This window comes from Choloepus didactylus, chromosome 1 (genome assembly GCF_015220235.1).
Source record: "Choloepus didactylus isolate mChoDid1 chromosome 1, mChoDid1.pri, whole genome shotgun sequence".
NCBI lineage: Eukaryota > Metazoa > Chordata > Mammalia > Pilosa > Megalonychidae > Choloepus > Choloepus didactylus.
This window is the reverse complement of record NC_051307.1, coordinates 122,694,779-122,708,479: the sequence shown is the minus strand read 5'-3', so window position 1 is coordinate 122,708,479 and position 13,701 is coordinate 122,694,779. Positions and strand designations below refer to the sequence as shown.

Sequence of the window (13,701 nt, the reverse complement as noted above, 5' to 3'; positions counted from 1 at the left end):
CCTTTTGGCCCTTCTGGACACAGGGGCACAAGTCACGAAAGTGCTGAGAAGTGCATGCAGGTGTGGTCAAATATAACTGACTACATTTGATAACCCTCAAATTAGACAGTGGACTGATATACCTTGTGGTGGGCCCTTTTGAACCCAGCAGTTGTAATTGATACCAGTGCTGAAGATATGGTGGGAATAGATATTTTAAATTCCCAGTGGAGAATGCACTTCGATAAACTACAGAATGGTAATTCCCATTTGAATAGAATGTTTAAATTATGAGTATGGGGGGGGGCCCAACCACATAATTAAACCTTCCCACCCTTCTTTTTCACTTTCCCATGCCTACCTCTGGGAAACAACTACCGATATTTCCAAGTGGCAAAGAAGAACCACATGGGTGTGGGAGACTCTAATCTGATGTTTGTTTTACCAGCTCCCCCACACCAGGCTATGCTTGCTGGATCTGGAAGGTTACAGTTATTTATAATGATGATCCTGAGAATGAGATGACAATTCTCAAGGTGGTTCTGGCAGACTCACATGTCACGAGGTGGGAGATGTTCTCGGATGGTACAATGTATGTATACAAGGAAGAAATCACTGAACCACATAGGGATGAATCTGGCTTGAAGGTGTGGGTGAGACACGCTGATGACTGGAAAAAGAATGAAGTGGTTGCTGCCAAGACTCATTACACTGTTCATGTAGCTGTGGAAGGAAAGCAACAACCCCAGCTGGTGGGGAAGGAACACTTTAGATCCTGTGAGGTCGGGAGTGGTAGGAGGGACCATTAATCTCTTGCATTAAATATCTCTGGAAGGATGTACCAGAAGAATAAACAGGAAGAAGATGAAGATGGGAAGATGTTGAATTCTGAACAATATGAATGTTTTATGTACTTAAAAAACTATTATAAATTTAAAAATTAAAAAAAATTAACATCCCCAGCCATAAAACCTATGGCACTCCCTATTAAGGACTTAGAATAAACCATTTACTTAAAAAAAAGTAAATTGTCTTTAACAGTGATGTACATGTTAAGTCATACAACTTTCTAGTATGAAAATGTTTTTGAGAATGTATATTCAAGACAGTGCAAGCTGTTAAATTATTTATTTTTACTTAACATAACTGAAGAAATTAACAAATATTTTAATGTAACAAAAAAGTTGTAATTGATGAGTTTACCATCTACATTTTAAAGGATTTAAACAATTATTTAGTAGAGCCAAACACTTAACATTTGAATTTTACCATTTTGAAATGTAAAATGCACAATTATAATACCCATACTACATAATTTACAACTTTAAAGTTTTAGCTAAAACATGAGTCTCTGAAGTAAAAAGAAAAGTTCCCCTATACCTAATACAAATAAAATGTATTACTAATAAAGTGCCACTGCATTCAATGATGCTATTTCAGCTATTTCCTTTTTTGGGGGAGAAGGCTAAGTTTTACTTCAAAAGTACTTTATAGTATAGAACTAGCCATTTTCATTATACTAGTATAGAACTAGTGATTTGCATTATCATACTTTGTAACAAACACAAGAGTGCTTATTTATAATAGATATTAACTACAGTAAAGAATCCCTCTCAAGAAAGATCACAACTATGACTTACGACAAGGTATACAGTCATTACTGTATAAAGGTTAGTGTCCAGAGATTTTTAAAAGTGCAATCTTAAACTCAGATAAACCTAAGTCTACCAATACCAAGAAATAGTTTTAGGGACTTCATATAAATAAAAGAACCTCTTTTTCTCAATAGATTTTAACCTATTCTAAAGGGGTCAGGTGTGGTTGGATGCCAAGTTTCCCAACAAGTATATTTCTAGCAGGTGGAAGCCTGATATATATTGCTATAAAATACATCTTTTATATAAGGAAAACATGCTTACTAAATTTATGTAGCACTTTTCAGGCACTTGACCTCACTTGGTAGTTAGGCTCATGTTCAGATGTTTATTTATGGAAAACATTAAATTATGTAGTTACATCATGCTATGTTCCCACAGAACATCTGTGTTCCACAAGCTAAATCCCAATGTTCCCTGCCAAAATCAAATACTGATGCCATATATTCAATTCAGAGAAAAAAATTTAATAAAGTTAACAGATTGATTTCTTTCAATTTTAAGATTTTCCACCGTAAATTTTTGTTAGGCCTTTGTTGCCTATCACCTGTTTGAATGCAGAAAAAAAGGTTTGAAAACTATGAAATAGTATACCTAAATATTAGAAAATGTCAAACTGTTGATCGTGCTTACTTCAATTGCTTGTACTATTTATGGAAATATGCCTATAGTTTTGCTCTTATACTGCTTAAGAGCCATATTTTCCCACAGTAAATGTGTTCCTAGTTCATATTATATAATTCAGTATGTAAACATTTTAATGTGCCCAAAAGAGCATTATGAACTTTCAGTATGTTGTCCCTAAATATGTTTGAGAACCACTACATTAAGGTCTGACTATAAAACTATTTTGGGGTCCATGCCAAAGGATAGAGTTCCAAAATCAGACTACCAAATTCTATCCTGAATTGACAATATACGGCAAGATTCCAGTAAAGATGCTATAGTTTTGTTTTTTTTTTCTTAAATACTTCGCGTATACTTTAAGTATGCTGATATAAGGAATTTTTGTTTGTATGTATCACTATATCACCATTTGGGAAAATTCTGCAATGTATTTTTAGGCAGTTAGCTTTAAAATAATGAAACTTCAGCTTTTAGCACAAACAGCCCTGAGAACAATGCATTTAAATTACAGCTCGACTAGAAACAATCTAGTTGAGAAATGTTAAAGTACAAAAAAGCAAATTCTGGAAAAGTTGTAAATTAAAAAAAAGTTACCAACATTTGAGGCACTACCAGACTACAGTACTTTTAAGAGTTGGAAGGACTTTGGAAGAAAGGAACAAACATACAAAGCTATGTGTGCACATGCACACACTCATATTTGTGCTGTAATGAAACATTGTGTCCTAAAATGTTATAGCCTAAACATTTTATTGCAGCATCTCCTATAAAAGATATCATGCTCTAGCTTCAGGAAAGTTTTGGTAAATAATATAAAGCACTGGTACAGAACTTTGTACCATAAATGGAAACAAGAGTCAAGAGCCTGGTTAGCAACAATTTCTCCAAGTGACTGACAGCCCTTAGAGGGGAGCATGAAAAAAACATCATAATTATGTTTATGATGCAAATGCTAAGTCAAAGTAGCAATGATTTCAACCATTTCAAAGGGAATTTAACATTGTAGAGTAAATAAGGTGCAACAATGTCTGTCACAGTAGAAATAAAATATCAACTAGAAAGAAACATTTGTTCTGTTAATATAATACTGTATATAGTGATGAAAGGCCTGCAGATAAAAATGATATATACCACTGTATCTATCAACATGACATTCTACATTCTATACGTGGTAACTTGAGATATTTAACATTTGCTACAAAAAAAGTACACAAATACTATGAATCAACATTTAACACTTCTCTAATGTCATCAAAAAAGAATGAAGTCACATGTTTTATGTTTAAAAATATATGTTCCCTGCTTCCTTTTAATACATTATAAAGCTTTACTAAATGAAATATTTTGTTCTAGAGAAACATCTATTGACTTATGTGAAAATAAACAGTCCTATTATCTATAAAATCTATACTTATTAATGTAAGTCAGAAGAGTATTTACACTTCATATAGTACTTAAAATGACATATTTATGCATAAATAGCTTTTGCCATTCAAGGTTTGAAGCTAGAGATGCATTGTTATAATTTGTACACTCTTACATTGCAAATGAAAATATATTTATGTGAAGTCTGACAAATTAGGAAGAACAAGGGCATGCTAATCCAGAATTAATACTAACCTGGGACACTAGTAAGGTTAACCAGGACCATAATATGAATGATCAGCAAGTAGCACAGAATGTTAACTTTCTAGAATTTCTGTAACAATGCCAACCAGTAATAAGTAAGATATATATCTTAAAGAGTACCAAAAAACAGCACTATGAAGATATTTAAATAGAATACGGTAATAAATTTAGCCCAATTCCTAATTGTGCTTTAGATGGGCAAAAGCTAAAATGTTAAACTAAAAACGATTTACTACAACCTCAATATTTCTTGTGCTTTACAGTTCTTCTCTTAAAGTATCCTGCTTTTCCAAGTGATCTTTGTGAGGGCAATACAAGATTTAAAAGTATGTGAGATCTAAAGCTGTGAGATCTTCTGCTCCTAATACTATTTCCAGTATCAGATTAGATCTGTTACAGCATCATACATGGTTTCCTCAAGATGACAGGGGCAAAGGCTTTTAGAAGTCAAGGCATGATGGGAGAGGTCTCATAATCAGTCTTAGAGAATCAAGGCATTATGGAAAGAGTGATTTTGTTCTAAATTTGACTCCAACATAATGATTGTTATTGAGTCAAGAATCCTCACAAACCCTGTAACAAGGTCTAGAATTCTAGAAATAAGATATATATGATCCAAAAGGCTAAACGAATGCAACAGTGCCACCTGAAACACCTTTTAAACAAGTCAGTTTATAAAATTCTTTCCTAGTTATGTTTTACACTAGTAACTGAAGTCTCATGACAATCAGAATAAAATACATATATCTCTTAAAATAAATAGTTATCACATAAAGTAACATTTTCCCACAGTACACTTTCATTTGATTTTAGAAAAAAAGTACATAAAATTCAACTTTCTAAATCAATTTAAAAGAATTTCCAGTTTTTGTCTGACAAAAATCTACTTAAAAATGGTTGGAAAGGAGTGATTACTGATAAATACCAACAATAATTCAATAAGGTTGAAAAAAGTACTGGATAGTGGCCTATAAATGTAAAGCAGGACACTCTAAATACAGAGAGAGAGAGAAGGGGGTATGGGTGGGGAAAGGGAGGAAAATGGAAAACAAAAGTTAAAAGCAAAAATATATACAACTAAAAATTAACTTTCTATTTTTTATGAATATAAAAAGCCTCCAATGAAATCCTATAGCTTTAACCAATCCCCTTTGCAACTCACTGTCCTTTGTGTCTTCTTTACAATCTGACTTGCTAATATTTACCCCACTATGCAGCACCCCTCTAGCAAACCACAAGTAGGTACTAAAACCACCATATAAGGTTCAGCAAAGAGTATTATGACTAAAGTAATACAAGTTGTTGCACATGGCCACCAATTTTTGATAACGTGATTTTTGTTATTTTAAGGATTTGTGCTTGCCACAAACAGGTTGAAATGGTGACATTTCCAATTCAATACTTATTCTATGATATTACAACTGAAATTAATACAGAAGCAGTTCAACTTATAAGTGGTAATTCAATACCACTAGATGCTACATTATTTGATTTAAAACCCTGGTTTATTTATCATTTAACTAAAGTTCAGGAATGATTTGCTCAGACAAAGCACATGCTTTTCATTTGCTGAAGCTATCTTGTCTGTTTCTTGCACTCACATACTGAAAACCACAGGAGTATTATAGGAAAGACACCTACAAAATTAAAAAAAAGAATACACATCTTGATTATTTTTAAAATTACCAATTGCCTGCAAAACTAACATAGCACATTTCAAAACAATTAAAAAAGAAATGAGGTTGCTTATGAAGGCCATCGCTTTGGTGACAACTTAGAACTGAACTTTAGATCTGTAGTTGATTCAGACCTAAACAGTTTGCTCATGCCTGATGCTTCCATTTATTTGCAGGGCTTTATGGCTACAGCATATTCTTCACTCATTGCACACATGACAGACACCTAGAAGGAAAAAATTAAGGCAAATAGTTATTCAGAAGACAATACATTATAAGATAGATGCATTTAAGTAATACTATACTGTGTATTTGAGGATATTTTGTGAATACATACTTTGGAAAGGGGTACTCCAAGACTAAACAACCTACTTCTGTTACAGTTTTCTAACTCAGAATTTCTCAAATTGTGGTTTGTAAGACAACTTCCAGGGAACAGAGAGAATAAGAACTATCAACATTTCAACACTTATTAGATGTTATACCTCTGAATGTTATAGCAAAGATAAGAGTGAATCTCCTTCACTCTTTAGCACTTCCACAGCATCTCTTCTTCTCATCCTTAAGAATAGCTGAGAGGTAGATCTTCAAAACAAATTGTGGTTGATAGTGCCTATATAGCAAAAAATGAACTCTGATACCTTCTTTGATAATGGGTCTTTAAGGGTATCACGGAAAAAACATCTTATAGAGATCATCTTGCAACATTTCAGCAAAATTTAAAACCATATTCCAGAGGTCTTTACCTGTACATCTTCACCTGCATTGTATTTTCCTTCTATTTCTTTACCCAGTTCACCCTCTGGAAGCTTAAGATCTTCACGAACCTCACCAGTTTCTGTCAGCAGGGAAAGGTAACCATCCTGAATGCATATCAGCTGTTAAAAGAAATTATATGATTTGCACTGATTAGATCATATCCTCTCCTTTGTAATATTTACAGTTAAATTATAATCCACATTAATTTGTATAAGTACATAGTAATACAGTAATATATTCTGATGATAAAAATGCTAAAAATAAACTATAACAGTGCTCACTTCTCTCTGAATACTCACCAAATCTGTGCATTATTAAACAATTTAGACTTCTTTAGAGTATATCCTGAAATTTACAAACAACTATGTATGCCACACAGATACAGTTGCTTTTTAAAAAACATAAATGGGATGCTGTAAGTATCTTTCAGCAAATTGCTTTTTTCACTTAATAATCTGTCTTGGAAACTGTTCTAAATCAGCATATATGAACCTCACTGCTGTCTCTAACTGTTACACAACTTCATGGATGTAACTGCCATTCATTTAATTATTTTCCCATTAATGGGCATAAAAGTATTTTCAGTTTGTCACTATTACAAACAATGCATTTTATAATTTAATTATGAACAAAGTTAAGTGGAAAAATTTTTGTTTCCAGCTCACTGCTAGCACACTAGACTTTTTTAAAGACAAACACTAGCTTGTTGAAGACATTAATGGAACAAACCCAATCATCTACTTTACCTGGAAAAAGGTACAGTTTGATAGTACTAAATTTCTTATATCATAGGCATGGGGAAACAACCAGCCCCCAATGATTTATTTCAAAAAGATGTATACTGTCAGTGTGCCTAGGACTCTAACAGGCTTTATAAAAGGCAATCCTCTAAAATACCAGGTGCTAACATTAATATATACAAAAGGAGTCCAAGACATGGTTCTTGACCCCCTTTAACCACTATGATACAACAAGCAAAGGTTTGGACTTATGCTGATTATGAGCAATGGCTAAGAGTCTGGCTGCATGGTCAAGGGCAGTGAAAGAACAAGACAGGAAATTTGCTGACAATAAGGTCAGGGGAAGTGGTATATGGATGGCCCTCCCCAAATAGAGAATAAGTCCATATGAATATAAATTCCATATGAATGCCTAACAAAGGGTATCTGTGGCAGAGGCTCTGAATAATTAGGTGGAGAAAACGATAATCTCTGTGGATGCCACTGAGCCTCTTTTTATAGCCTCCTAGTCCTTACTCAGTGGGTTCATGAACAAAGTGGCCATGGCTGCATGGGCTCAATAATACAGGTTTTCTCTCACCAAGGCTCATCTGACTATGGCCACTACTGAGTACCCAAAGCAGAGACTAATGAAGGGTCCCTAATATAGTACCATTCCCCAGGGGGGACAACCAGCCACCTGATAGCGCTGGACCCCTTCCATCATGGAAAAGGCAGAGATTTGTTCTCATTGCAATAGATTATTCCTCCACATATGGATTTGCATTTTCAGCGCTTCTGCCAAAACCCCATATGTGGATTTACAGATTGTCTCATTCCTATCATGATGTCTCACAACGGCATCAATTACTTCTAAGAAACTAATTTTATAGGCAAATAATGAGGCAACAAGAAACTGCCCCGAGAATTCTCTTGTCCACTTACTCCATTATCTCAAAACAGCTTGCCTGTGTGGATTAGCCTATTGAAGACTCAATTTTGGCCCCTGCTGGGTGACACTTTACAGCCTGAAGTGCTGTTATACATTTTACAATATATTCCATATTACAACACTCCATATGGGAGAGTTGTTTCTCCCATAGGGAGAATACACTGGTCCAGGAACAAAAGGAAGTGGCTCCTCTTAACTATTATTCCTAATGATCCTATAGCAAAATGCTTGCTTCTTGTCTCTGCAATACTGGGCTCTGCTGATTTACAGGTTTTCTATTCCCAAAGAATGCTTCTACCAGGGGACAAAAGGATTCTACAGAACAGGTGAAAATTATAAAAAGACCTTAAGCTTGAGGAATTCACAGCATCTTTATTCTCTTTGTTGTTATTGTTTTATTTTAAGTTGCAACAGTAAGTCAATTCATATCCCAATATCCAAAAGGCATAGCACTTATTTGAAGAACATAAGATTTAATATTCATGATTTTAGGAATCCATCAATAACCCAAAGGTCCAAAATATGTACTGTAGTATGTCCTGCAGTAATTAGTTTTCCTTCTGGAAAATGGTTTCAAATGACAGACAAAACTTTGGTGAATGGGAAATGGCTTTTAAATTTGTCGTGTGGTGCACAGGAATACAGAACTTTCTAAAGAAATATGATTCAAGACAGTAGCAGGATTCTGAATAAACATTTCTAAATTTAAGCATCTGGATATTCTCAAAGGTGTCTAGATACATTTGTGGTTTTTCACCATCACTGAGCCCCTGACAACCATAACTAGTTTTGGGAGAAGTAATGGAAACCAGCAATTCTAATCCAAGCTATAGTTTAGAATGGACAAGTCAGGAGACAATCTTTCCTTCATTCTGAATTTATATTAAAATACACAAAATTAAAACTGTAAATACTAATATGTTTCTTTTCCAAAACAAAGATCTACTTTTAAATTATTATAATGAACAGATTATACACATTTCACTTTAGCTGACTGCCAAACTGGCACTCAAAATAGTGAATTTAGCAAATATAAAGGACTCATGTAATCAAATAATAAGAAAAGTAGGAATTTAATCAAGGTACTTGGATAGGTGATTGAAGATTGCCATAGCACAATAAATACAGCTAAAAAGGCTCACAGAACTAATTTTGTTTATAAATGAACAGAAATAAGTATTCTATGCTGACTTGATGAGAAGGATGTGAACACCTAGTACTTACCCTGTCATGCACTGCTAAGTATTAACTAAGTAAACTTCACAATGATCCCATGAGGGATTTATTATTCTCATCCCCATTTTATAAATAAGGAAATGTAGGCAAGAGAGGTTAAGTAACCCGCCCAACCAAGGTCAAACCAGCTGATAAGTGCCAAAGTGGAGATATGGACCCAGACCATCTGGCTCTTATCCACACTGCTGTATGGACTACAAGAGCTAGGATTAGGTGAGGCAAGTGAGGCAATTGTCTTAGGAGGCACCAAAAAAAAACTCAGTGATCAAGATAAATGATATTTAAACATAATATTTAAAAATATTAGAATTAACGCAAAAATTCCTTGACAAATAAAACATCAACATTTAAAATAAAGACAAGGTCAAAATTTTTCCTTTTGCTTTAGGCTCCAAAATGGATTGGCATGGTTACTGGTTCTGTCTTTATTTGAAATTCTGTGCTTGACACCAATTTTCCAACAGCCTATGTTCTCTTCATGTCTCTGTGTCAGTTTGGTAATTCTCACAATAATTCAAACTTTTATGATTATTTTATTTGTTGTGGTGATTTGTGATCAATGATTTTTGATGTTACTATTGTAATTATTTGGGGTGCCATGAACCACACCCATATAAGAAGGTGAACTTAATCAATAAATCTTGTGTGTTCTGACTGCTCCACTGGGGAGAAAAAAAATTGATGCCTGATGCAAGGGCCTCACTCATCTTAGCAGCCTCACCCTAGACCTGGTCTTGCCATAACATAACAAAACCCAAACCAAATTTTTCCTTTATATTAAATCCTGAGCTCCACTCAATGCTTGGTTATTTTGATCAAATTAGTAATTATCAGAACTATCCATATCTATCTCTCTGAAACACTCAATGGCAAAAACACTCTAATACTGAATATTCAAAGCATTCATATTTTAGTGATGGAAAGAAAATCTATTTTTGGCAAAAGAAAATTCTATGCTCAGCCTTAGCCTGCTGCAGTACATTCTTACCACATTAAATAATCACCTATGCATTCAACAAACGTTTGTTGAGCACCCATTATACGCTCAGTCTAGATTAGGTGCTCCAACAATAATGGAATAATTAAGTGGAATTTTTATACAGGAGAAGAGGGAGCAGAAAAGAACCATTTTTTTTTGCATAGATCTACTTAAGGGGTATTTATGGGGTATATTTTCTTTTTTAACCCCCACAACATTTTCCCTCTTTTGTAGATGGAAGACTGAGGCTCAGAGAGGTTGAATAATTTGTCTAAGACTATCTAGGTGGAAAGTGGCAGAACTAGATCTAAACCCAGATGTGACTAAAAATATCTACTTGCTGTTATTATATGACAGCAATAGCTAATAGTTATTTTACAGTTATTACATAAGACAATTCATATTTCTGCATAGACTCTAAAGCAACCTAGAAAACATTTATGATAAGGGGAAAGTATACAATGATTAAAACTACGGGAAATATTTTTACATGTAGACAGAGTAAAGGAAGTCAGTTGGATGATTTCAGTTGGCAACATTCTTTAATTGGATAAAACAAACCTAAGTGTCAAATGTATTTTTCACTATGTAATATGAACACGTAAAGAGTTCCATATATAGATTGCCTGATACAGAAATTGAAGACTTTCCAAGAAAGGATTTAGTTATGATTAATCTGAGTTCCTACATCCTATGAGCTCAATTATTTGGTTATCATCAATATTCCACACAACAAAATGCTCTGATTAAATTTGATCTTGCCAAATGTATAATTGGAACTAAAACTTTAAGTTTAAACCTATAATTTACAAAAGGTCACAGCATGGTCACTAAGTATAAACAAAACAATTATATAGTTTTCGTATTTTTTTCACCATATTCAGTGACCATGTACATTATCCTTTATATTTATGGCTTCAACTTTTTTCTTCTTCAAGAATACCAAATTTTGACTTACATCCATTAATACACAAGCTTGGTAGACAGGAATATGAATTCCAATAGTTCTTTAAGTCTTAGGTCTGATCAGTGAAAAGAATAAAATATCCAGAAGGAAGTTTATCTAAATTTGAAATATTTTACAACAGACAGAATAGTAATTTTACTAAACTTTGAACTTAGTCACAATACGCAATCACTTGCTTTGAGGAACAATAAGAAGTATTCAACTTTTTATGAATGTTTAAAAATTTTAATTTTTAAATTTAAGGATGTTTAAAAAATGGAAGCTGGCAATAATCTTAGAGTACAAGTGTCAAACATCACTATTTATTTTTCCAATTTCTAAAATGGGTAGGCGGTAGCTAATAATTGGTTAGAAAAACCTACAGAACTATGTGAGGTCCATCAAATTACAACTGATAGTAAAAAATATTCGCACCTTTAAGAAATAAGCAGCATTCTAAACTAGTACTTACCTGATAATCATTTCTCTTAATATTTGGAACATCCATGTTGTGAGTAGAAGGGCAAATATCTTCGTATTTTTTGCCGGTAAAAATATCAATTCCAACAAGGTGAACCTATCAGACAAAGAGAACAAGAAACCTGTTCAATCTCTGCCAAACATATCACTCATTACACACACAAAAACAGATACCAAAGCTGATTCTCCTCCTCCCAAGGTCATCTAATTTTACTTAAGAAAAATCAAGACATATCAAGACCCAAATATCATACATGATCCAGTAATTCAATACGAATAGATAAAAAAAATTAAGTTCAGTTGCTTGGAATTCCGTTAGAACAGGTTTTCTCATCTGTACATTGAATAGATCTTTTATTCTTCTAGGGTCTTCTAAGATTCAGGTAAGTTTCAGTTCCCAGTTAATAAAACATTTTAAGGGCCTAAGAAGGAAATGTTACCTTTCAGTATTCAAAGTGATAGCTGATTACTGGGTAATTGTGGGAAGAAAAAAAAAGAGATTACAAAATTTTAAGTTCAAAAATCTCATGATCTGCAATGCAATACAGATGATTGAAATCCCAATGTTAAAGCTACAAACAGACGTGGAAGGGCATTTACCTTGGCATGACCGTGCTTTCCAGTTTTGGAAGTTGACATCTCCACTATTTTGCATGGTCGTCCTTTAAGCACCACGAAACCGTTTTTGCGCAGGGCCGAACACTGCATAGGGTAAGTGCTGGAAGCCCCAGCATCTCCAGTAGTGAAATCAATTTCATCCGCCATGGTGGGCTGGGGAGCTGGTAGCGTTTCCGAGGAACTAGGCAAAAAAGTTTGTGTTTGCTTGTTAACAAGGGGCGGGCGGGCAAGGAAACGTCTCATTTCAGTCAGGTTACGTGCCAAGCATCTTGGGTCTATTATTTTTGTATTTACAGAACACCCACCCAAGACGAACCGGCACTTTCGAAATCCGGCCTTTCCAAAGTTTTCCATCCATCACTGGGGAGCGAAGTCGCAGAGGAGCTTGCTGGGGTAGGGATACATCCCTCCGACACTCACCGAGGCAGCAGGTCCCGGCCCCCATGGCCCACCGCAGGAGCCGGCCACATTCCCACACCGCGCAGCCCATCTCTCCCCGCCGCCCCGATCCCCTCTGCCGGGGGCCCAGCCCAGGCCGCAACGTCCCCGCAAGTGATGGGAAATAAGAGGATCCGGCCAGCAGCACCTGGCCCTCTAGCAAGGGTGCGCACTCAGCCCTTCAACCAGCGGCGCCGCCGGCCCGGCTGCTCTGGGGTCCCGGATACTCTCGGCACCCCCGGCCCGGCTGGCCCCGCATGGGCCTGAGCCCGGGTGGATCCCGCGCTCGTGTCCGTTCCCCTATCCATCCTTCCTTTTTCCTTCGATCAAAGCTTGGCTCCGGCCCCCTGCCCCGGTACTGCCTCACCCAGGTCCTGCCTCCAGTCCTAGTCCCACCAGCTTCTCCCCCTTTCTTCACCTTTCAGCGAATAAAGAGCGCCTTTCGCCGGGGCACCCGCGCGGGTCCCCCACAGCGACAGCAACGGCAGCGGCAGTTCCAAGAGACGGGGCGAAGCCGCCACACTTTCCACACCCCGGCCTCCCCGCCCTTTCCCGCCCCGACCTCAGCTCCACTTCCGGGATAGGCCCCCGGCGCGTCACAGGCACCGCCCTGTCGGTCTTCCATTGGCTACAGGGTTACCAAGGTCCCGCCCAGTCACGTGAAGAGAGCCCTGGCAACCCCACGTGCTGCGGATTAGTACACTTCCGGTATGGGGAGTGCTTTCTGGCGTTCTACTGCTGCAGTTGAACAAGTCGGCAAGGAAACTTGCTCTGTGAAACTCAGGTTCGTTGCGTTCGAGTCCCAGACAATATTAATGGAAACGTCCTCAGGTGCCTGGGGGTTGTCACGTGACAGCCGCTCCCGGAACTCGCGAGGCGCGCGAATAAAGCCGAGGCGCTGCGCGGCTGTGGAGAGAGTTTTGGAGTCAGCTTTTGGCTGAGCTCGCGCACCTCTCTGGGGTTTGCACCCACGCGTAGTCTTTGACAAACAGCCAAGATGCAGTATTT

At 36.5% G+C, this 13,701-nt stretch overlaps 1 protein-coding gene across 1 annotated transcript; it reads right to left on the bottom strand.

Moving 5' to 3' along the window:
* Window positions 1-1,159: 1,159 nt before the first annotated feature.
* On the bottom strand, window positions 1,160-13,256 carry EIF5A2 (eukaryotic translation initiation factor 5A2). Its single transcript, XM_037840839.1, has 5 exons — window positions 13,112-13,256; window positions 12,238-12,436; window positions 11,630-11,734; window positions 6,313-6,444; window positions 1,160-5,792 (listed from the first exon to the last, which is right to left on the bottom strand). The coding sequence occupies exons 2-5, from the start codon at window positions 12,400-12,402 to the stop codon at window positions 5,733-5,735; spliced, it is 462 nt and encodes a 153-aa protein (XP_037696767.1). The 5' UTR covers window positions 12,403-12,436; window positions 13,112-13,256; the 3' UTR covers window positions 1,160-5,732.
* Between the last annotated feature and the right edge of the window lie 445 nt (window positions 13,257-13,701).